The sequence below is a fragment of the Lagopus leucura genome, unplaced genomic scaffold (assembly GCF_019238085.1).
Source record: "Lagopus leucura isolate 7727_CA_CO unplaced genomic scaffold, USGS_WTPT01 Super-Scaffold_100159, whole genome shotgun sequence".
NCBI lineage: Eukaryota > Metazoa > Chordata > Aves > Galliformes > Phasianidae > Lagopus > Lagopus leucura.
The window spans coordinates 3,140,288-3,162,842 of NW_024962335.1; the positions used below are offsets into that span (position 1 = coordinate 3,140,288).

At 35.7% G+C, this 22,555-nt stretch overlaps 1 protein-coding gene across 2 annotated transcripts in view; it reads left to right on the forward strand.

The window, feature by feature from the left end:
* The window catches only part of TMTC2 (transmembrane O-mannosyltransferase targeting cadherins 2), a 239,019-nt gene that overhangs the window by 171,325 nt on the left and 45,139 nt on the right, over positions 1-22,555 (forward strand). For both annotated transcript variants that reach the window (XM_042889535.1, XM_042889536.1), the window contains exons 5-8: positions 874-959; positions 1,820-2,004; positions 3,658-3,736; positions 13,093-13,214. In XM_042889535.1, the coding sequence (XP_042745469.1) occupies positions 874-959; positions 1,820-2,004; positions 3,658-3,736; positions 13,093-13,214 (472 nt within the window). The remainder of the gene's footprint in view (positions 1-873; positions 960-1,819; positions 2,005-3,657; positions 3,737-13,092; positions 13,215-22,555) is intronic.

Consider the following 22,555-nt stretch of genomic DNA (forward strand, 5'->3'; position numbering starts at 1 on the left):
CATACAGTTGTGAATTCATGATTTCCACATCACTAATTTCTCAGTACCTTCTGTATGACTTCTGTAATTTGTAATTCACAGAGATACTTGTCATAAAAGCTTTAATTAAAGCTCATGAATTATGAAACTAACAGAACTGGAAGAATTAAGAATCATTTTTGACATCTCTTAAGTTATTAAATTTGGTCAGAGCAGAAAGAAGACGTGAGAAAAAAAAAAAGAATGGATGTAGATGCTTAGCCCTATCTTGGATAATCTAGTGAAATTGATCAGCAAGAACTGGTTAAGGTAATACAAAAGAAGTGTTAGGTGGTTAACTTTATTATGCATTTGAAAAAAGTCTGCTTAATTCAAGTCAAGGAGAGAAAACAAACTAAACATGAGTGACTTAAAGGTTACAAATAACTCCACCAACCACTTTAAAAAATCATTTTATCAAATGAGTCAATGAATCTTCTTGTTTCTATCAAGCTGAAACTACTGAATGTAACAGCTTTGGTAAAGCCATATGAACATACCTTTTGTCTATGAGTTAATCCTGTTAGGCCAAAAAAATTCCAAGTGAATTGTTAGTAACATGCAAATTTATTATATTTCTCTCAGCTTATCATAGAAGCATAGAACAGTTTGGGTTGGAAGGGACCTTTAAGATCACCTAGTTCCAGCTCCTCTGCTATAGGCAGGGACACCTCCCTCTAGACCTGGTCACAGCCCCATCCAGCCTGGCCTTGAATGTTTCCAGGGAGGGAAAACCCACAACCTCAGTTTTGTTTTTCATATACATGTTTAATTTGATGAGACAAAAAAATATATTTTGAAATTACACTTTGAATAACCTTCCTCCCTCTCTTTTTCTCTTTCATCTGTGTGCAGAGGATTACTTCTTCAAGAGAACAACAGGTTTTCAGAGGCATTGCATTACTATAAACTGGCTATTGGTAGCAGACCCACATTAGCTTGTAAGTATTTCAGCTCAACAAACTTGCATGACATTGATTAGCATTTTAAAGGATATCTTCCTACTCTTTAATAACACTTTCTTTTTTTTCCCCACACACATTTTTTTCTTTCTGAAAGTGAAATAAGAGATTTCACCCTTTCCAAGCTGAAAACATTGTTTTACTGCGGTGAAATTTTACAGTGGTTTTATTTACTGTGGTGAAGGGAAGAAGCAGATAGGGGTTTAACACTGGACAGCACAGGTAGAAGTTAAAACGTTTCTGGCATTGTTATCTGTAGATATTTCTGCCCAAATTTATAGGCTCCTGTTATCTCTTTTCTACAGCCGGTCTCTGATTATTTTACTAAGTGTTGTAAGTGCATAATATAAATATTTTTAAGTCTTTTAATTTTTCTTTTCTTATATGGAAAAAATGGAAATAATCCATAAGGTGTTGCCCAAACTTAAGTGTTGTTCCAAAATTAAGTAAATACTTTTAAAGTGATTTTTTTTGTAGGTGAAATATTGAATCTTCCACATGTCCGTGTGTGTGTACACAATACATGTGCATAGACATATCAATATATTTTTATCAAAAAAAGACCAAGTTTTCAACATTTCAAGCACTGACAGTATATGCTTGATACACTCCTAATAAAAGGAATGACATGGAGTGCACAGCTCAACCAGTATTCCCTTTTCGCTTTCCTCAGTCTTTATAGCTTCTATTCTCCTTTCCTTGCTTCTGAACAATTACACTCTTACCTGTTCCTCTTTATAGCAGTAATTGATCTATATTATACAAAAGCAAATTAGATAGTAACAGGATCTCTTTCTGATATTACCTTAAAAATATGACATTTCTTTCCATCTTCACAGCTGCCTATTTAAATACTGGCATCATCCTGATGAACCAAGGGAAGACAGAGGAAGCCAGGAGGACATTCCTAAAGTGTTCAGAGATCCCTGATGAAAATTTGAAAGATCCTCATGCTCATAAAAGCTCTGTTACTAGTTGTCTTTATAATTTAGGAAAACTTTTTCATGAACAAGGACACTATGAGGTAACACTCCAGATTTGTTACAATAGCATGCACAAATAGTGGCCCACTGTTTCCATCCAGACTGTCAAAACACGACACAGGCAGTAATTGACTGAATTTCACCAAATCATGATTAGTATTCTCTGCGGAGAGTAGTTATTCTCTACAACCATGGGTGGGAAAATGTTAATTTGCAGTGTGATGTTCTGGTGTCAGAATTGGTATTATCAGTGATCACATCTGATTATGTGCTAATTCATTCTTTTTGTCTTTGTCCCTGTTGCTGGGAAAAGAATTAGGCTGCTACAGTCCAGCTGACCTAATTCATATTGGCTTTTTACTTCAAAATAGTGTGTCCATCTTTAGTTATTAAAATGCATTAATGTTTCCAAGAATTAAACTTAGTTGGAATAATTCAAAACTTCAGTGATTGGAAACATCCCAGTTTGTTATGTATGCTAAAATCCTAGTGCTGTTTTGAGATAATTTGGCCTAAGTGCCATAGTAAGTTGAATTTTTTATAGGTAGTTACATGGCACCCAACACATCTATCTCATTTACACGTGACTGCTGAAATTTCTCTCCATTCTCCCTAGGAAATTTTTAAAACTGGTTATTTGCTTGAGTTTTCACCTCTTATAGTATTTGAAAGAAAGTCATTGTCTTTGCATTGCCAAGGATACTTCAGCACAGGAGTTACACGTGACTTTGATCCATGCAACTCTTTCTGACTGTGAGAGCTAACTTGGTTGTTTAAGATCAGACATTCACAAGGCCTACAGATTCTCTATCACCTGACTGCCGAATCCAGCCCTGTCAGATGGCAGTTACTAATTGGTTAAAACAGGCACAGACAGCTAATACATCCGTAAAGATAAGAGAACAGCAGCATATTGCCTGCATGGCTGATAGAGTGTAGAGTGCAATGCCTGCATGGTACAAGAGATTTTAAAAATTTAAAACATTGGGTTTCTGCCTGGTGGTCATGGCAGTCTGACCCAGGCTTGATCATACATTTAGATTTTTCAGTCACATTTCAGTTGTCAGAAGCTGTGACTATTTGATGTGATGACATGGAAAGCGATGCATAGTGAACAGACTGACCAGTAAGCATCCTAAGTGCTGAATGAATCATAGGTACATAATGAGGTAATTCAAAGCACAGCACGTTTGTGAAGGGAAGATGGTTTTGGCATTCCTAACTATAGTCCATCTCATTCTGTGCAGCAAAATTTTGCTTGTGCTTTTGCTTATATTTTATTATTCCTTGGTGGTAGAAAATGATTTCTTTATTTTTAGGTCACTTACTGTAGCTTAGTCATCAGAAAATCCTTTGTCTACTATTTGGTATTATCCCATATTGTTTACTAGCATATAGAATTTTATATATATTCATAAGCTCACGAGTCTTCAAAGAATTTAAAGAAATTTTGATGTGGGAAAGGAGTTGTATCAATGGAACTAATTTGATCTCTTGCCAACAAGCTTTACTGAATTTGTATAATTTTGTATATGAAAAATGTGAAAGTTATGTGATATTTATAATGCAGATGTGTTTTCTCTCTCTGCATCTCTTTATTTGAAGAAGACAGATTGTTTATAATTCATATGTAGAACCACTTTTGAAATCGGTCCTTTACTAATGATTTGTCCCATGTGTGTCTCTCTCTTCAGGATGCCCTAACTGTTTACAAAGAAGCAATACAGAAAATGCCAAGGCAGTTTGCACCACAGAGCTTATACAACATGATGGGTAAGTATATTGTTACTGCGTCAGAATGAATTAGCTAATAACAACAAAATAGTTGCTTTCAGTAGATACTAGCCAAACAAGGTTCAAGAGCTTACATGCTAGTAAATACAGTGCTGTATGAAACATGACTAGACTATCAATTGTTGGATATCTAAGAGTGTTCAGTTTTTTTTAAATTTATTTATTTCTCTTTGAAACTGAGTTTGCATTTGCTTTATAGAAAACGCAGTGGAAAGTAATCCTAATTATAACAAAATTTCATCTAATATGGTAATATTCTTAATAAGATAGTATTCTTAATCACATCTTCACACAAAATACATTAAACGAGTGACAGGAAAAAAATATATGTATTATTTGTACTATTCAGATCTGCAAAAAACAGGAAAGGAATTGTTCCTGAGATGTTTTAAGTGGAATTATTGTTAAAGAAGCATGCATTTCTACTAGCCCACCTCAGTTTCTGATGAGTAGATTCTGCAAGCTCTTATCTGAGAAAGAAACAGTCTTAAGATGCGTTTGAAATAGTTTGAAGTGAAGCAGTAAAAAATACACGTAGAAGCAATTAGGATCCCTCATGCCAAAAAGGTAAGGCTCTGTGTTGGTTAACACAGCTGTCAAAAGGAGGCACCACTCACTCTTCTCTACTTATTTGGAAAATTTATCTTTCAGTAGCTCCTTACAGGTTCTTGGACATGGGAAAAGTACTCTGAAACTCTGGTTGTAACTGTTGCTACATATTTGCATATCTCTGTAAATGCTAAAATAAGTATTTGTCACTATGACAAAGTATCTAATGTCTTCTTAACAATTCAAACAGTTCAATGCAGATTTACTTCTTCCTAAATTCTGAGCTCTACCAGGTCAATGCAAATGGCTAAAATTTGCACATGCTTTTTTTTTTTTTTTTTTAGAAAGTCTTAGCTAAACTATTGCTTTATCATTTTTATTTATCAGCATTTACTGATGGATTTGATGGGGTTATCTGCAGTCATAGCTCTGTGGGAATTAAACATCTGCTTATTATTGGTGTCCTGTAGTGGCTTTTGATGTACTGCAGGGCTCCAGCAAACCCTCAGAAGTTTGATTGCCCTCTTTAGTACAGATATATATTTCATAGTTCTGATAAAAGTGCTGTCAGAAGTGCAGAAATCACAAGATGAAAACCAATGCTGTTTCCCACATCATGGTTGTTTCATTATAAGGCCTGTGTCACCCTTTTTCTTTCCCATGAATAGGTGCTCCCTTTAGAATCATAATGACCTAAAAGGTTCTTTAATATATTGCTTCTTTTTCTGTTGGTTACTTTTTTAGATTCAGGAGGTCTTTCTCAACTTTCTTTATCCTTTCCTCAGTCCACAAAGTTCAAGTTCACTCTACTTCTGGGATTTGCATGTATTAACTCACTGAGTGACAGTGAGCACAAAGACCAGCTCAGTCCTTTGCCCAGGCTTGGCTGGTGCTACACATGCTCCCTCCACTGCTCAGTGTGCGCGCCAGGCTCCACTGCCTTTAGGCAGCTGCTGACAGCCACAAATATCCTGGTGGCATAACAAGTCAGGGCCAGCTGAGATTGCCATAGCCTCTTTCAGGCTATTATGGGGCTCTGTAAAGTACAGTTTATGCTGTACGTGGTGTATATTTGTATTTTGGTTGCTGTTGTGATTGCAGCTTTTGCAGAGAAATCAGGACTTGCTTCGTTGCTGAGGTGTGGCTTATTGGCTCTATTGCAGAGGCAATCTGAGAGGCTAGGTGAAGAGCCAGATGGTGACTTCAACTGCGCTCAGTGCAGCTATGCTAACAGCCAGTTTGTTTAAAGCTGTCCTGGGTGTGTCCACATCAACACTCATACTGCAGTTAGACAAATTGAATCAGACTGTTCTCTCCTGTCCGTAACAGTGTAAAGGTCAGATGGAATGTCAGAACTGGGTAGCTGTGCTGGGTTTTTCCTGTGGGAAGAAAAGATACCTCTGGGGAGTAATTTAGCCCACCTGTCCTAAACACCTATTTTAGTTTACATGAAAAATCCTCTGCAAGCATACTTCTTCTGTAAAAGGAGCTGAGATGGCTGGCTTAGAATTGCTAGATTGAGTTGGGTGAGATAAATCCTAAACACCAATTCAGTCACCTCGTTGCATCGAAAGTGACAGGAGAACAAGGCGAACACATCCATTATCAGGAGTGCATCTGCTCTGCAGTTCATACAGTGCCACTGGGTACCAGAGAGCTGACTAGATTGTTTATTTCTGTTTTGATATTCAAGACGAAGTTATAAACACTCTCACCATAACACTACCTTTGATATACAGCTTTACATAAATTTGTCTGGCTACTGCTTGCCTTTAATTAGGAGACTTTGAGGCAGTGAAATAGGCCAGTGCTGTCTCATGTGCTTGGTGCATGAAGCTGTCTCTGATCTGTGCCCATTCACTGTGTGCTGAGGAGAAGGAGGAGCAGCTGGGGTGTGCTCCCTACCTGTGCAGGAAGGAAGGATCTTTCCCTGTCAAGACATGTGGAGAGGGTCTTCATAGTTTATCATGGAAGTGAAGAGTAGTTACAGTTTGAGGATTATGTATCTGCTGTAGTAACTGTTATGATTGATGTATTCCAAGTATCTGGCAGTAGCTCTGCTTGTTTCAGTGTCAGCATGTGATCTAAGAAAACAGTACTTCCTTTAATTTCCAATAACTAGTTGATTATTTCACTGAAGATTTTATGAAGGCTTTTTTCCATGTATAATGTAGATAAAATACATGAAGGAAAATAAACAGAAGATGAACTGTTTGAATGAATCAGGTTTTGAGCTCCAGCACTCCAAGTGCGGCAGCATTAGCACTCCAGTAGCATTAAGCCTTTACACCACCTGCTTTCCCTGTTTGTCTTACAGTTCTTTTCCTGCATTTGCCTCTATTGGCCTTTTGCTCTGCCAGGCCCAGGGACCCATTCCTCTAGTGTGCCAATCTGTCCAGCTGACTCATTCTTTAAAACTCAAACTAACTTCCCTGTTAAAAGAGGAAAAAATAGTGGGCTTCAAGAAGCAAACCATCCGTTTGATTTTACATTTTAATCATTACACAAAAGGCCAGAAGACCTGCATCAACTATTCTAAGTTTGTGCATATGAAAAGTTGCAGAGTAGATTTTGGTCTCCTGTTGCTGTGATTTATTTTGCCAGGTGTTCAACAAGTCAGCTAAAGAAACCATATGTTTCTCTGGCTTTGTACCAAGAAGTAAAACCTTTTTCTTTTTTTTTTTTTTAATTTAAAGAACTCCGAACAGCTAAAAATTAAACTCTAAAACTAGAAACAAAATAATTATTCAACAGGCTGTGTAGGGTTGGCTCGATATTTATTTTCTCTATGTCATATTTCTTTGATGTAAATTAAAAAGTACGTACTAAGGTTACACAGATTAATTTGTTTGGCATGACAGCATGCACTACAAAGGCCAGAGTCCAGCTCAGCTGCATTAAATAGGTAATATATTTTGTTTAAAGTTTCAATTAAAACCTAGGGTCAAAAGATAAAATAGTCCCTGTGGGATCTTGAACACTTTAATGCCAATATTAGGATTGCTTAAGGATCAGCCTTTGCTCTCGATGTCTTTTGCATTCTTGAAATCTGATATTGTACAGTTGATTGTATTACATTGCTTTTAAAACCACGCTGGTCCACCTGCTACAGTAATTTGTACTCCTGCCAGTGAATTGGTGTGAGGTGGGGCATGAAAGCTTTTTTTTAATATTGAAAACAACAACAGAGATGCTGGAGTGGTGGTGTTCAGGTTTAAGCTGGCAAGATAAAGTCATAAAGGTAAATGTTGTGATCATACTTCATCTGCTCTTGCTGACTAATGTCTGAATGTCTATTTTCAAGTGCATTTCATGCAAAGTTTTTCAAACCTTTTTTATAGGAGAAATGCAAGTTATAAAAGAAGCTAGCATTGCAGGAGTGAATATGGTTAATGATGCGCAGTTTAGATTTCTCCTTGCTAATGTGCTACATTGCACATGGACAGAAAACAAATCATACTATAGCGAAAGCCAGGTACAGAAAAGGAAAGGGGAGCCAGATTGTACATCTGGTGCAGAAGTTTGCATCATAAGCATGGAGGCTTAGCATGTAGAGAGATTTTTTGTGTTGATGATTGTAACATAGCTATCTATTTGATTATGCTTTTGAGTGGATGTGGCTGTTTGTACAAACCTGTTAATATTGTTAAGGTTCCTATCCTATTTGCCCCCCACTCCCACTAAATGCTTTTTTTATTGAATTACTTTTAACTGTTGTTCAGTACTCCAAGAAACACTTTTTGTTGGTGTAGTTTTACAGTTCATACTGTGCAAGGCTTACTTTTTAAGAGCCAAAGATGATTAAGCTGTGAAATGGATATCCCATGTCATATCTTGTGCAGAGTGTGGTACCTCCATTTGTCTAAGCTCCAACCATCAGTGCACTTACTATGTTCCTCTATAAAGCTTTGCTGGTAATTGCTTGCTAAAGGTACATTGTGAAAACTTTTCCTGTTAGATTAACTTCGTTGTAAAAAAAGGATTTTTTTTATTTCATATGTTTGTTTTGTTGGATGATCTAGAATAAGAATGGAGTTGACTCCAGTAGTAAGCGTAAAAGATTTTGTTCCCTTCTCCCCCTTCAAGCCCCATCCTAACTGTACCCAAATTTTGCAGACTTCTATAGTTCACATTTGCTGCTCAAAACTGTATGTAGATCTCTGGGCTGATTGACCCTTTTCCTGTTTTTTCACTTTATTCATGTGAGGGATTCAAACTGGGTATGAAAGTTACTGCACTGAGTTGCTGAGGGTACTGTGGATGCAGCATTTGAGACCAGTTTGGGTTTGTTGGTTTTTTTTTTTCAGGTTCTCAGATTATCTTAGTTTTTTCTCTTTGGGCCATTGAACTATAATTTCTTGTGAAATGCTTTTATTTTCTTAGACAAATTTCTGAAAAGGCCATGAGTCTAAGCCTGTCATGTATTTGTATTTTCAACATACAGGATTTTGTATGAAAAGAGGCATTTGTAGACTAAAAATAAAATCCAGTGCTGAAACTGGACTACAGAAATCCCAGTTAGGTGTGATTCTAATGGAAAGTATTTCTATAAAGAGCATTTAAAAACAAACAAACAAACAACTGTTCTGGTAGAATGTCTATGGTATACTGACAAAAAAAAAAAAAAAAATAATGAAGAGTACAATCACTAGTTCAGTTATTAATTCTTGGTCAGTTTGTACCCTTGCAGTTTACTGCTGGTTGCACATCTGTTGGAAAATGAAAATGAGCTTGTCTGTCTCAGGTGAGCTCAGTGCTGCCATTTCTGTCAATATTTTCCATTCTGTGGAAGTCTTTGTGTAACAGGAAACAGCTGTGCTAAATCCATGCTGTTTTGTGGTGCAACTATTTTGTTTTGCCCTTTGTAAGTTTTCCACATCAGGTATTTTTTTTTTTTTTCAAGAGTAGATTACTGGTCTAATTAAATCAGATCAAAGGCTTTGCTTTGGCTAATTGAGGCCTGGAAGAATCTGCTCAAAGTAAATGTGGATTGGCTCCTATCCATCAAAAACCCGCTTAAAATACAGTGCATTTCTTGAAATCTTCAAGGAGATTATTCTCTGGAAGAAAAAAAGAACACAATATGCTTAGTCTATGCAGATTGTGATGCTCATTAAGCTCACACGCTTCAGCTGTTTCAGAGAGGATGTGCATGCACTGCATATTTATCACCAAGACTGAATCTCTTGTAGTGTATCCTACACATCAATACACTATAGCAAGCTATGCTCCTAGATTTATTATGTTATTGTATGCACTGATACCTAAGGGAAAAAAAGAAGGAAATCATATATGCTGTGCATTTATGGTAAGCACATCTGCAGCCTTAATTTGCACAAGAGGGCTGTGCAGCTGCATTGGGAAGGACGCAGATTCATTATGGTGTTGCAGTACACAGGAGCAGAGGCTTCTATCTTTTTTCTAAGACCACCTCTTTATATTCCTAATTCAAAGAAATTATGGAAAAATGAAATTTAAATTATGACTAAAGTTTCATAGGAGAGCTTTTCCTTTTTACAGTGCACCTCTGTCTTCTTTGCTGTTTTGAGTTCTACTCTGTTCTGGCCTTTTCTATGTTACGGTTTTACCATCTAGATATTTCAGTGGCAGATAATTACACGTACAAGGATGATACAAAGCATATTTACCCTGCATGTCTCCTTCACAGAGAGATTTTTTTTTCAGTTGTCTTTATAGCCATTATCTCTTGAGGTCCTAAGAGAAGAACTACAGAAAAATTTATGTTCTTAATCTGAAACTGAGAGTATGTGGAACCTAAAGAAGCACAGTGCTTTTGCAGAAGCTTTTGCTCTTGCAGCATGGCTTCACTGTATTCATTGATAAGTCTGCTGTGTTCCCTGCAAACAGATGGCTTTGGCTTGGGTTTTGTAGAGGTCTGGCTGCTGTGGTACTGAAAGAATTACATTATCTATAATGAACCAAGCAAATCGGAAGTCAGCATGTGGGAGGTTAATCTAGAACCACATAGATAGAAAAGGAAAAAAATATCTTTCTTCTGGAAAGAAAGATGCTTTCATGCAAATGGTTCTTAATTAACAATATGCAGTATATACTAAACCTACCATGTGTTTTCTAATTGGAAGCTTTGCATTAAACTTGTATTACACTTCATTATCAAGTATAAAGTCAATGGTTCTGAGGAAACAAGTGGTAGCAAACTGATTCTCTCTTACTAGTTAATATAAATATTTAATGTTTTCTACTATTGTTATTATTTATTTACTCTTAATTAATGTACCCAGGGATAATTTTAGCATTTGTTGTTCATGCTGTATTTTTAGAGATGATCTTTCAGTCCCAAAGAACCTGGAGAAATATAGAAAATTTGCTTACATATATATGTATATATATATACACACACGCTTGATTTCTTGACTTTGTTTTGTGCATACTAAGATATATTATGCATAATGTTATGTTACTTATTTGTGAGTGTCAGCATAATGGGGAAAAAACATTACCATGTTGTTAATATCTCTGAATTTGATCACAGGTTTTGGGGAGCATTCATGTTGTGCTTGCTGTTGCTTTTTCCCCAGCTTGGACGTTTTTTGGTTTTGGTTTGATTTGGGCTCTTCTGGAGTTGTTCTTCTAGCTTGGCCAGCAAAACTCTATTGGACCAGCAATAGAATGAGTTGGGTACTGCTGGAGCTGAAACATCAGCTACTTCTGTATGCAATCAGATATCAAGAATAGGATATGAATATGGAATGCTATGTAGACCCTTCAATTAGAAATCCTGGTCTACTGGATGTACAGACCTGCACCCTTTTTTGGAAACATTCTATTTCCTGATAAAATTCATGTTGGCCTCCCTTAGCCTTGGATAGTGCAAATATTAGAATTTGCACTATCCAAGGCTAAGGGATTTTTTAATAAAAAACTAATTTTTAATAAAAGACTAATTCCAATATAGGAAATGGTGATAGCAGATAACCAGTTCTAAATTACCCAAAAAAGGGCAATGGCTGTAGCTCAGTTAAAGAAAGATTTGCTTATCTGTCCCAAGGACCAGGGCTCACCAAATACTCCAGAAAGAGGCATCTCCAGGTAGAGATCCTTCCCTCATAGCTGCCAGCCATTAAATGAGACTTAGGGAAGGGAAGAACTGGATTCCACCCCTTCTGGTCCCACAGGTGCATTGCTTTTACATGTGCACCCAGGACTGGCTGTGTCCCTTCACCAGGTGCTCAATCATTGATTTAGGCTGTGACAGCAATTCCCATACATCTGGAAACTCAAACTTCTGCCACATTTCACCAAGGATTCCTGTGTTTTATGACAAATATAGGAAAAAAAATCTAGTGATGAAATCCGCACACTGAAGTGGGCATTTTCAGTTGTTCAGTTGGGAACGGGCACCTAGAGCTATATACACCTGGAGCTCTTGCAAAAGAGCTGTGTAATTGTAGAATCATAGAAGAGTAATTGTAGAATCATAGAATTGCTTGAGTTGGAAGGGACCTCAAGGATTAAGTTCCAACTCCCCTGCCAGAGGCAGGGTTGCCAGCCACTAGGTCACATACTAGATCAGATTGCCCAGTATCCCATCCAACCTAGGCTCCAGAGAGGGCACCCACAACCTCTCTGGGCAACCTGTTCCAGCACCTCACTGCTCTCTCAGTGAACAACTTCCCCCTGACATCTAATCTGAATCTCCCTTCCTTTAGTTTAAAGCCATTCTCCCTTGTCCTATCACCATTTACCAATGTAAAAAGTTGATTTCCCTCATCATTATAAACTCCCTTTAAATACTGGAAGACTACAATGATGTCTTCTCACAGCCTTCTCTTTTGTAGGCTGAACAAGCCCAGTTCCTTCAGCCTACATTCATAAGAGAGTTGCACCAGCCCTTGGATCATTTTTGTGGCCCTCCTCTGGACCCTCTCCAAAAGGGGAGATGCAGAGAACTAATTTGAAAGCAGCTTTTCTTCACCACTATGTACTTGTTGATACTGGTTATTTACAACCTTCAAGAAATTGGATTGTATTGTTTCTTGGATTGCTTTTGTATTGTTTCTTAGCTTTGCCCTCCCAGTATAGTAAATCTTTTCTCAGAAACTTAAGGACTGCAATCATCTATACCACAATATGTCCTTCTGACATCGTGTTCTTCAACATTGCCTGCCTCAGCCTCTTTTATTTTGAAAAAAAGTCCAACTCAGACCTTCATATGCAACTTCCTAAGAGTAGCAATTTTAAAATTAGAATTCTGTATTCTAGTTTAATATTTTTGTGGCAGATGACCTAATTTGACTACCTATGGAGATTAGGCTTCTTTGTATTGTTCTTTCCCTCCAAAATGGTTTCAGGATTGCTTTCTTAACATTACTTTTTTTTTTCTTTTTTATTTTTTAAGTCTATATTCTTGATGTGATATGGTTAATTGCAAACTCATTCTATATTATTCCTTCTACTCCCTGCTCTGCAATGTAGACTTATGGCAAGAAGTAACTTTTCTGTAGCAGATGTGATAAAAATTCTGTTAGAGACTTATAACTGAAACTTGGCAGTTGGAGCTACCTCTTGCAATTCTACTACAAGGCTTCCTAAACCACACTCTTTCAGCCTCAGTGAGGCCATAACTTAGAAGTCTCAGTGAGACTGTTTACTGTTATTTTTAATTGCCGACATTCAAAGCACGTCACACTTTCCAAGATCTTTGCCTATTTAGTAAATAAAAAAAATTATAAATGAGATAATAAATCTATGGGAAACTTGAAAATGTTGGGGATATTCTCACTAGCATTTGTTTGACCCTGTAGGAGAAGCCTATATGAGAATGAGCCGTCTGCCAGAAGCAGAGCACTGGTATGTGGAGTCACTGCGATCCAAGAGCGACCACATCCCTGCACATCTCACCTATGGAAAGCTTCTGGCTCTGACGGTGAGTTACTCAGCAGCTCCTGGGAGTCTTTTGAGTAGCTGAGGTGAAGGGACAGGAAGACTTTGGCCTGAAAATTACTGCAGTGTTTCAGCTGTGATTTTTAGTGAAGGAATTTGATTGTGTATGGATTGTTTTGTTTTTGTGTTTTGTTTTGTTTTTTTTTTAATCCATTCCTGAACTATTACAACCTCTTTGTGAGAAGAAAGCAGTTATCAAAGAATTGAAACTTCATAATATTTTATTTAAAATGCCTTCTTTATAAATAATTAGGTCATAAGTAATGTTATTAAAAAATATTTAGTGCTTGACCCAGGTTTGTTGTGGCAATCTATGGCAAACATATGGGTGTCCCTTGGATTTGCAAATTACATGTCTCATGCTTTGGATTTACGCTTCTTCAGGAGTATCTCTTTGAGCTTATGAATAGAAATAATCAACTCCTGTCTGAAAGCTACTTCTAACAAATCAGAAGAGTTTGACTTTTAATCTCTTCAAAATTTACTCTGCGTTTTGAGTACAGAGAAACTTTTAGCTCCAGCTAAACTAGCCCCATAATAGAGCACACAGTGCCAGTCAACCTTGATTTTCACAGTTTTTAGAGATTAAAAGAATTTTCTATTCTTCTCACTAAATTGGTCCTGTTTTAAAACTATCTTTTGCTTGTTTCCCAATTCACATTGCTGTTCATTTTTTTTTTTTTTTTTCTGGGAATATCGTCTTTCCTTTCTTTTATTCCACATTTGCTTTCATTGTTTGCCCCAGTAGCTCCATATTCCCTTTCTGTGCTCTACTGATATGCCTTTATAGCTTCTTCAATCTTTATGCTTCAGCCTGATTGTTTTTCTCAACTTTTCACTAGCCGTAAGCTTTTCCTCTGACCTTGTTATTTCTTGCCCAGCCTTTAATGTGTCCTTGGACACAGGGTAGAATTCAAGTTAAGAAAAATAGTTCAGAATTAATTTTGGCTGATCCATTGCTATTAGCACAGAAGACTTCTACCTGAGCAACAAGTGACAACATAAATAGAAAGAATTAAAAATGGTTCTGTGTTGTCACATGATGTCCTGTAGAGAGTTTGGTAAAAGCTGTCTGGATTAGAGTTTTCAACTTCTACTGGAAGGCAAGCTGTTAGTGTTATATCCTCACTGCATGTCCATCTCAGAATCTCGAAAGGCATTTTTACTATGTATTATTAACATTTCCAGATCCAGGTAAAATTTTGCAGATATTCTTAAATGTATGCACTTACTGATTAACTTCCTCTGGAATACAAATGTAAGTAGGTTATACAGCAAAATTTCCTAATTATTGGCTTCTTTTTAGATCTTTGACATAGAAATTCCAATGTATTAGAATTACTGTGGGGAAAGAGTTTTCTCAATTAAAATCCCTGTCTTTCTCTCTTTGTCTCTTTTCTTTCTTGTACTTTGTACTTCTTGTCAATTCTGTGCATTTTCTGAACTGCTGAATATATGAAATATAGGAACTATTAAGGAAAATCTTGCGGTTAGTCTGGGAAAAAATATCTCAGTTTTCTTCAAAGTATCTCAGAATCTGATAACTCCTAAAAAACATTGTGTGTCATTAAAAAGAAATTCTGAATTTTGTCCCCTCGTTATGAATGTTCAGTTATTGGTTTAAACATAAGTGGCATACCCAAACTATGGGAAGGAAGTGATGAACTGTGTACATACATAAAGTAGAATTGAGCTGTTTACTTTTCTTCAGGGGTATTGTCCCTTTTAAGGGACAAAGTACTTATGAGGTGGATTTTGTCTTGAGGATCTGAACTGTGCTTGTGGAAGAATGTGTCTTATTAGCAAAAAGGACAGGACTTATACACAGCTTTGAAGTCCATTTTAATAACAGCAGCATAGGCTGAAAAAGTGTTACTGATGTCTGTCGGACCTGTAGTAATGTCTTTATAAACACAAGAAAGCACACTGATGTCAATGTAATTAAAGGTAGTGGAAATTTTTTAAGGTGGATATTTCATTCATGAAAAAAAAATGTTGGTTTGTCTTTTATGTGGTGGAATTTGGTATTTGTTTCTTTTTTTTGTTTTGTTTTGTTTTTGTTTTGTTTTGTTTTGTTTCTTTGAGTTACAAAGCCTGACAAGACCTTCAATAAGAAGTTGGATCATGGAGAGATTTGGCAGTAGAATATGAATTTTTGTGTCCATGTTGGTCGCTTGTCCCTAATCAGTTTTGCAGTCTACCATCTGCTCAATGATTCATATTAAATGAGTTTTGACTAGTCTCTAATACTCTAGCCTGTACTAGTTCTAGTTCCTATCACAAATATATGATGCCATAATTGACATCCTTCCTAGAAGTCTGCATAGACTTCCTTGGGATTCAGTACTGTTAAGAACTACTCCCTTTGGTGTAGTTATTTTAGTCCATACTGAAACAGAGGTACCACTGTGATTTATTCTTCACTTAAACTTTGCTACCTAGGCTTCTGGTCATTTATTCACATCACAGCTGGTGTATTTATGAGAGAGAAAATCCTACTTCAGTAAGTTTTCAGATGTTAGAAGAGAGATGGCTTATAGGCTTGTTTCTCCTCATCTGTCATCTGGTTTTTTGGAACTAAACTTTCAGACTTTGTGCAATCCTTTGTCTGAGTATAAGTGCTGAAACCAAACTATTGATAACACTTCTCTGTCTCTTTCCCAGGAGAGAAAGGTGAGATGGCTGATAAAGTGAGGGATGGGAGTGGGTGCTAATATAGATAGAAAATTCTTCTCAGTCAGTAAAATTGAAGGATGAGGGGTGAGAGGAGGATGGTTTTAGACAAGTTCCAAAGTTCCAGCCAAAGGCAATTGTATTATTAAAAAAAAAAAAAAAAGCAGTAAAATCTAACCCGTAAAGTTCACAAGTTAAGCTGTTTTAATTCCTGTCTTAAATTCTAATAAAGTGGCTTAATTTAGTATTTTTCCTTCTTAAGTCTGCTGCCAGTATTAATGCTTACTGAGAGCAGCATGGCATGATTCATTTATTCTCTAAGTGCCAATCCTGATACGTGGGCCAGCTTCTTGTACCTTCTGAGTCTGTTATACCTTCCAGTGAGGAAATATGAGGCTGACCTATGCCCAGTGTGTAGATTGTAGACTGTAAAACTGCTTGTTCATTATAGCAGGCTCTTGTTTCCCAGCTTTCAGCAAAAGTTTGTCAGGTTCATAAACAGGGACACTGAGACAAATGAACATTCTAGAACGTAATCCATTGTTTTATTCATGTTATCTGGCCTTGATTCTGTCAAACACAAGCTAGCATCTCTGCATAATTACCTGCCATTTATTTTTTTCTTTTTTTTCTTTTCTTGTAATAATGGATTTTGCAGCACACATAAAATAAAGACACTATATACCAGATCAGTTTAGTAGCTTAACAATAAAAAAAAAAAAAAGTGTACTTTTCATTCCAACTTAAGCAATAATCATCATGGACAATATTGTCTATTAAGTCTACTTTGATCTGGTAATTAAATAAAGTGATATCTCAAGGACTTTTTCAAGTTGAATTTTTCTATGATTTTATGTAACTTATTTTGTTTTAATGCTGAAGATAGTTCCAATTTACTGAAATATATTGTTCTGAATGAAGTCCCAAGTATACACGTAATTCAAAAGCTTATTATTCTCTTTTATTGAAAAGAAATTTCAGAAGAAGATTTACTTCTACCGGAATGGGTTACATTTTGTAAAGTAATGAATTGCATCATTTTTACAGTTTTAAAAAGATAAATCACAATTCATCCACTGTGATAAAATTAAAATGATTGCAATTATGCTGTGAATGACAGATGCTAATTCATGTCATCATCTCTATCCATTTTCATGTAGCTATTGTTGCTGCTGCTCCAAAGGGCAATTTAAATTTTAAACTTGTTTTTCATGAGAGATTAAATGAACAACAGCAAGCAAAAGCATACTCTATGTATTTTCTTTACTTTTGCTAATTCTCATGCTTTTTTATATGCTCACTATGAGCACATAAATTTATAAATGATTTCATAAGCTTCCATATAGTCCAGAAAGTCTTAAAAGACAACATGATGTTAGTTCTGTACGAGTTTCTCTATCCTGCAGATGAATGTTACTGAAAACCTGAGTGTTAATCAGCAGTTTGTTTATTTCTGGAAATGATTTAACAAATAGTTTGAAATGTACTTATTCACAGTGTACAGGCAATTTGTGAAGTATTTTTTTTTTTTTCTTTTGAGGTTAGAATTATGGGAAAATTGATAGTATAAGGCGTTACAAGCCCAATCTCTAACAGGTCATCAGACAAACCTGAAGAAACAATATTTTCTTCTGTAAAGGCTACATAGTTTTTTGCACATATGTATCTGAAAATGTGGACTGATGCAAAATCAAGGCAACCCAATAAAAGTAAAACATGAAATAAAAATCCAAGTAAAACCAGCTTCCCTTCAACACCTCTGAAAACCTGCTGATGGTTACTTCTTGTCCAGCAATAATAATTTGAAATGTTAGATGTAGCATTTCTGCACAAAATTGTTCCTATTTAAGCATACTTTATGAATAACTGTAAAGATACATAAAAATCAAAATACATTGTTCAGCTTGTTATAACTGGAATTTACATTTTAATATAAACTATATGCACAGAATGCAAAGTGCACGTGCAAACACACACACATACATATACACACCGAGGTGTTAATTTGTCACTGACTCTTGAAATACCTAAATAGTGTACCTAAGTTTAGTGCAAATGCATGTCTCTATTCCTGTTCACTTTTCTGGATACAAGAAATGATAGATGGACTTCTGTTGTACGTGCAGAAAATAACAACTTAAGGCTCAAAGGAATGGCTAATGAATGTATAGTCTTACTGCCTGGTATTATAAGTCACAGATATTTCATAAACCATATACTGGACAATATTATATGTTTATATCTGAAAATTACAGTTCACTAGGCTACAATTTTCCTGAAAATATATTAGAACAGTAAAAACAAAGTAGTGGTTAAAAGCATGTATGTAGTAGCTCACAAGTGGATGAGTTGAAAGACAGATAGATGACAGGGGCTTAACTTTTTTTATTGTGCATTTTTCAGAAGTGTGGCTCTTTAGGACAGCTTTGCTTTAGCATTGTGTATTTCCAATCATTTTTCATATCTTTAACTTGTTGTGCTGCATAAATTGCTTGATAAATTTATCTGTCAATGTACTGTGATAGTTATCCTAGCTGGTCTACAGTAGTACATGAGTCTAGAGTCATAGCACCTGGGTCTCATCCATTGCTTAGGTAATTTATTTTTATATAACAAAGAAAATCATTGTTTTTGTAAAAGGCTTTACAATTGTGAGCCTCCCAATTCTAAGATAAAAATGAGTCTGTCAGAATGGCAGTACCAGGTGTGGCCTTGAGCACATGCTGTAATTCTTTTTCCATTTTATGAACAGACTTTCCAGGAGAAAAAAGGTTGGATATCATGCTGAAAAAAAAAAAAAAACAACCATGCATAAGTGAGGCTTTTATAATGTTATTTTCTCCTCTCACTTTAATCTGTTCTTAGAGAGGAGACTGAGAAACCCTCCTTTCTTATGGCTGGCCTCTGCCGTCAGGCAGTGCATGGGTACTGTAGTAGCACTCTAATCTGAGAAGCTTTACTTCAATTATAGATGTATTTGAAGATTTGTCTCATCTGTTCTGAGTGAAGTTGAGCCCACAAACCACCCCTTGTAGCTTCCAGTAGTGCCTATAATCACTAATGTACTTAGGGACAGCCCCATATTGTAACATTTATCATGTTGCATACAGGAATTATAGGCTTTACTGTATTTCTTTAGAAAAAAAATTGCAGTGTTTCTTGCATTTTATGTGGCTCCACACAGTGCTGTTAATCTCCTTTTTTTAATGACTTGGAAAATCACCCAAAGTGCTGTAAGAAAAATTTACTTTGCCTTGTAAAATTTCTGTTCTACGGCTCCAAACCATATAAAATTAATAATAATCACAGTAGAAGTTTCTTTAAAATCTAGAATATTTTATTTTAAAACATTTTTCTCCAAAGGAGGATAATGACAAAGAATGACAAAGACTGGTGGAAGCTGGCACTGTTTGGAATTAAAATAAATGAAACAGAAGTTAAGTTCCAAAGAAACTGAAATTAAATATATTTTTTTAAGTTTTAGAATATTTATTTCTCTGTGGATGGTGGTGTTCTTCCCTGCTGCTGTTTGTTACTTTTTTTCCTGACAAACAGGAGGCCAGAAAGCTATGCTGCCATTGTTGGTTAGCTGCTAAATTACAGAGAGTGATACCATAAAATATCCCACAGTATTCAGTAATTGATGTAGTCCTTGAAAGTCATCTTAAAATAAGTGACAATTTAAAAATAAATGGAAGGTAGGAGGAATAGAAAGACATGGGACAGCATAGGCAAAGGGGAAGATAGCACAGCAATGAAAAAATTAATTCAGCAACTGCTATTTCTGTAATTATTTGCTTGTTCCAGCATGGAAAGGAAATCCGTGTTTCTGTTGGAAAGCGCTGTTATTTTTTATTTCACTGTTTGATTGCTACCAATTGGTATTGACTTAACCAATTGGAAGGAAGCAGGTGCAAAGTAGTGCAGTCATGAAGTCAGAAGAGTCATGATTGTTTTTGAGAGTTAGCATTTGAAAAACTGTATATTAAATTCAGGTATGATTCCCTAAAACAGTTTAATAGTTCTTCTAATAATTTAGTAACTCAAGTAAATCATATTTTGATGGTTCCTCTAAATCAACGTAGTATGTATTTTTAGTAATATTTCTTTTAGGAATGAAAAATAAATGATTACACGTGAAAGACGTATAAGTCTTTCACATTTGAAAAGACATTTTCTGAATGATAAGATGAGCAAAGCTGTTAGAGATTTCATTTTGGGAGGCTAAATCTCTTGGCTGTTAGCACTGTATCTAGGAAGATATTTTAATGAAAATCAGATATATCACTTAAACTCCCATCATAACCATAGCATTAATGATGCTGAATCCTTCAGTAGGCTCTCCTTAGCAAATCCAGTGGAGCCAAGCAATGGCTGCTTCTACTTCTCTGTTGTGTTTGAATTGTCTTTGGAATCTGACACAGATACTGTAATTTTTCTTGCCACTTTAAATCCCTTGGGAGTTACAACTGATCCAAGCACAAAGCTTGGATTTATTTCTGAAATTTGCAAAATGCCAGAAGTTGTTTTTGTTTCCAGTTTAAAAACAATTTGTTTGTAAGGGATGGGCTAGTCCCCCTCCACTGTGGAAGTCGTGTTTATTGACTTCAGAACCATGAGCCCTATTTTAATTAGGTTTCATTATCTGGTTTATCTGGAGCATTTACACCTCCAGGCAGAATGTCAGGATTTCCAAACTACAGAAAACTCAATAACTGACATCTATTGGGCGTGTGTTTCTTCTGAGCTTGGCCGCATGCCGTAAGTATTGCGCCCAGAGATATACTTTTCAGTCCCCTTAGGACATGTGTTTGGCTACATGCCAATTATAACACAACTAATTGTAAAACAGTATTTTCATTTAAATAGAAAATATCCATCTAACTAGTTGGTAAATTACCCTGGTGCACACATTCAGATATGTAACCCCTAACTAACCTCCTTCAGGGATCTCATCTTCTGTATCTTATTTCTAACTTCCTGTAGACAGGAAAAGGGGAGCCCTAATCTTCTTGCTTTACTCAACAGAAACTTAAAGCTTGTTATAGAAAGCACTGCTGACACAGGATGAACTGCTTTCATGAAAGAAAGAGATCTCTTTGTTTTGTTACATGGTGGAAAATAGCTGCCAGTCACCTGTTATTACTCCATGTGTAGCAATTTTTTCAGTAATCACAGAAAAATGCAAGATAGAAGCCAAACTTACTCTGGAAGAAATTCATAGGGTTCATAGAAAGCAATGTGGAGATGGTGAATTTATGTCCTACTGAATTGCTGGTGAAATATGAGTAGATATTAATATACTACTTTATCAGAAAATATAAAATGTGGCTTAAGATGGAATGGAAAAGAAAAAGAAAGTACCTAATGTGGAAATGTACTTAACATTTCATTACATATTCTTGAAATAAAATAATCTAAAGCTTAATGACCATGGAGAACATTTCTATATAGGTCTAGGCAGTAAATAAATCGCAATGTATGGAGTGGAATGTATTTTTTTGAAGTTTACTTAAGACTGTACATAAACTCCCTTGGTGTTAACAGTGATTTTAAATGAAGTAAATAAATTTTAGACTTCATATTGCCCAAAAATAAATACTGAAAAGTAGATATATGTATATTTTAAAAGACCTTCAAGAAAAAAAAAAAAAAAAAAAAAAAGCAACCTCTGTGTATTTCTTTTCTATGTCATATTGAATCCTTTAGTAAAAACAGAATTATTTTTTTTTGTGATATGAGACCCCATAAAACAAGAAAATGGATGGGAAATAGCTCTAATATGTTATTACTTAATCATATACATACTACTTAACTTGAAGAAAATATCACCTTAATATACTCTGAATTATGCCCCAACCCAGTAAAGTTATGAATTGTGCTTTAGATTCCTAAATCTGTATGTAAGCAGTGATGTCACATCCAAAAATGCTTAAGCTCCAGTTCATTCCCACCAAAGTCAGTGCTTAAATCTTTACTCTCTAATTATCATGCCATTATCATCATAGATGTAGCCTCAAGAACCCACTTTATGTTATTACTTTCTAAAATAAACTTGGCTCATAATAAAATTCCACTGACTTTGAGAAACTCAGGCCAGTGGATTTTAGTCAGCAGAAATACACCAATTTTGAAGGAGGACTGGGGTGATATATCTAGATAAAAGCAAGCCACCTATTGTGCAAATAGTGGATTAAACAACATCAAGATATTGCATTGTATTGATCATATGAAGGCTGATTTCTTGAAGTAAAATCCTACTGGGCTATATAAACAGTATTCATAGACTTGACTGTATCATGATCATCATGATCATGACATGAAAGCGTCATATAAAGAGCATGTGAATGTGACACACTGGACTATAAGAAAGTTGCCTCACTTATGCATATGGTTAATTATTAGATACAGATTTATACACTAATTTCCTCCAAATTTATTTCTCCCATACATTGAGTTTATTCAATATAGAGAAATGATATTGTCTTGCTCTTGAATTTATTAGAGAGACATAACTTGGGAATATCAGTGTTAGTAATTTGATATTTCTCAACATGATCATCTAAAGAGATGGGGGAGGAAGCTTTTGTTTGAAAAGATAACATGTTTTACAAACCTAATGATATTAGTTGGACAGTGCTGAAAGAAGGC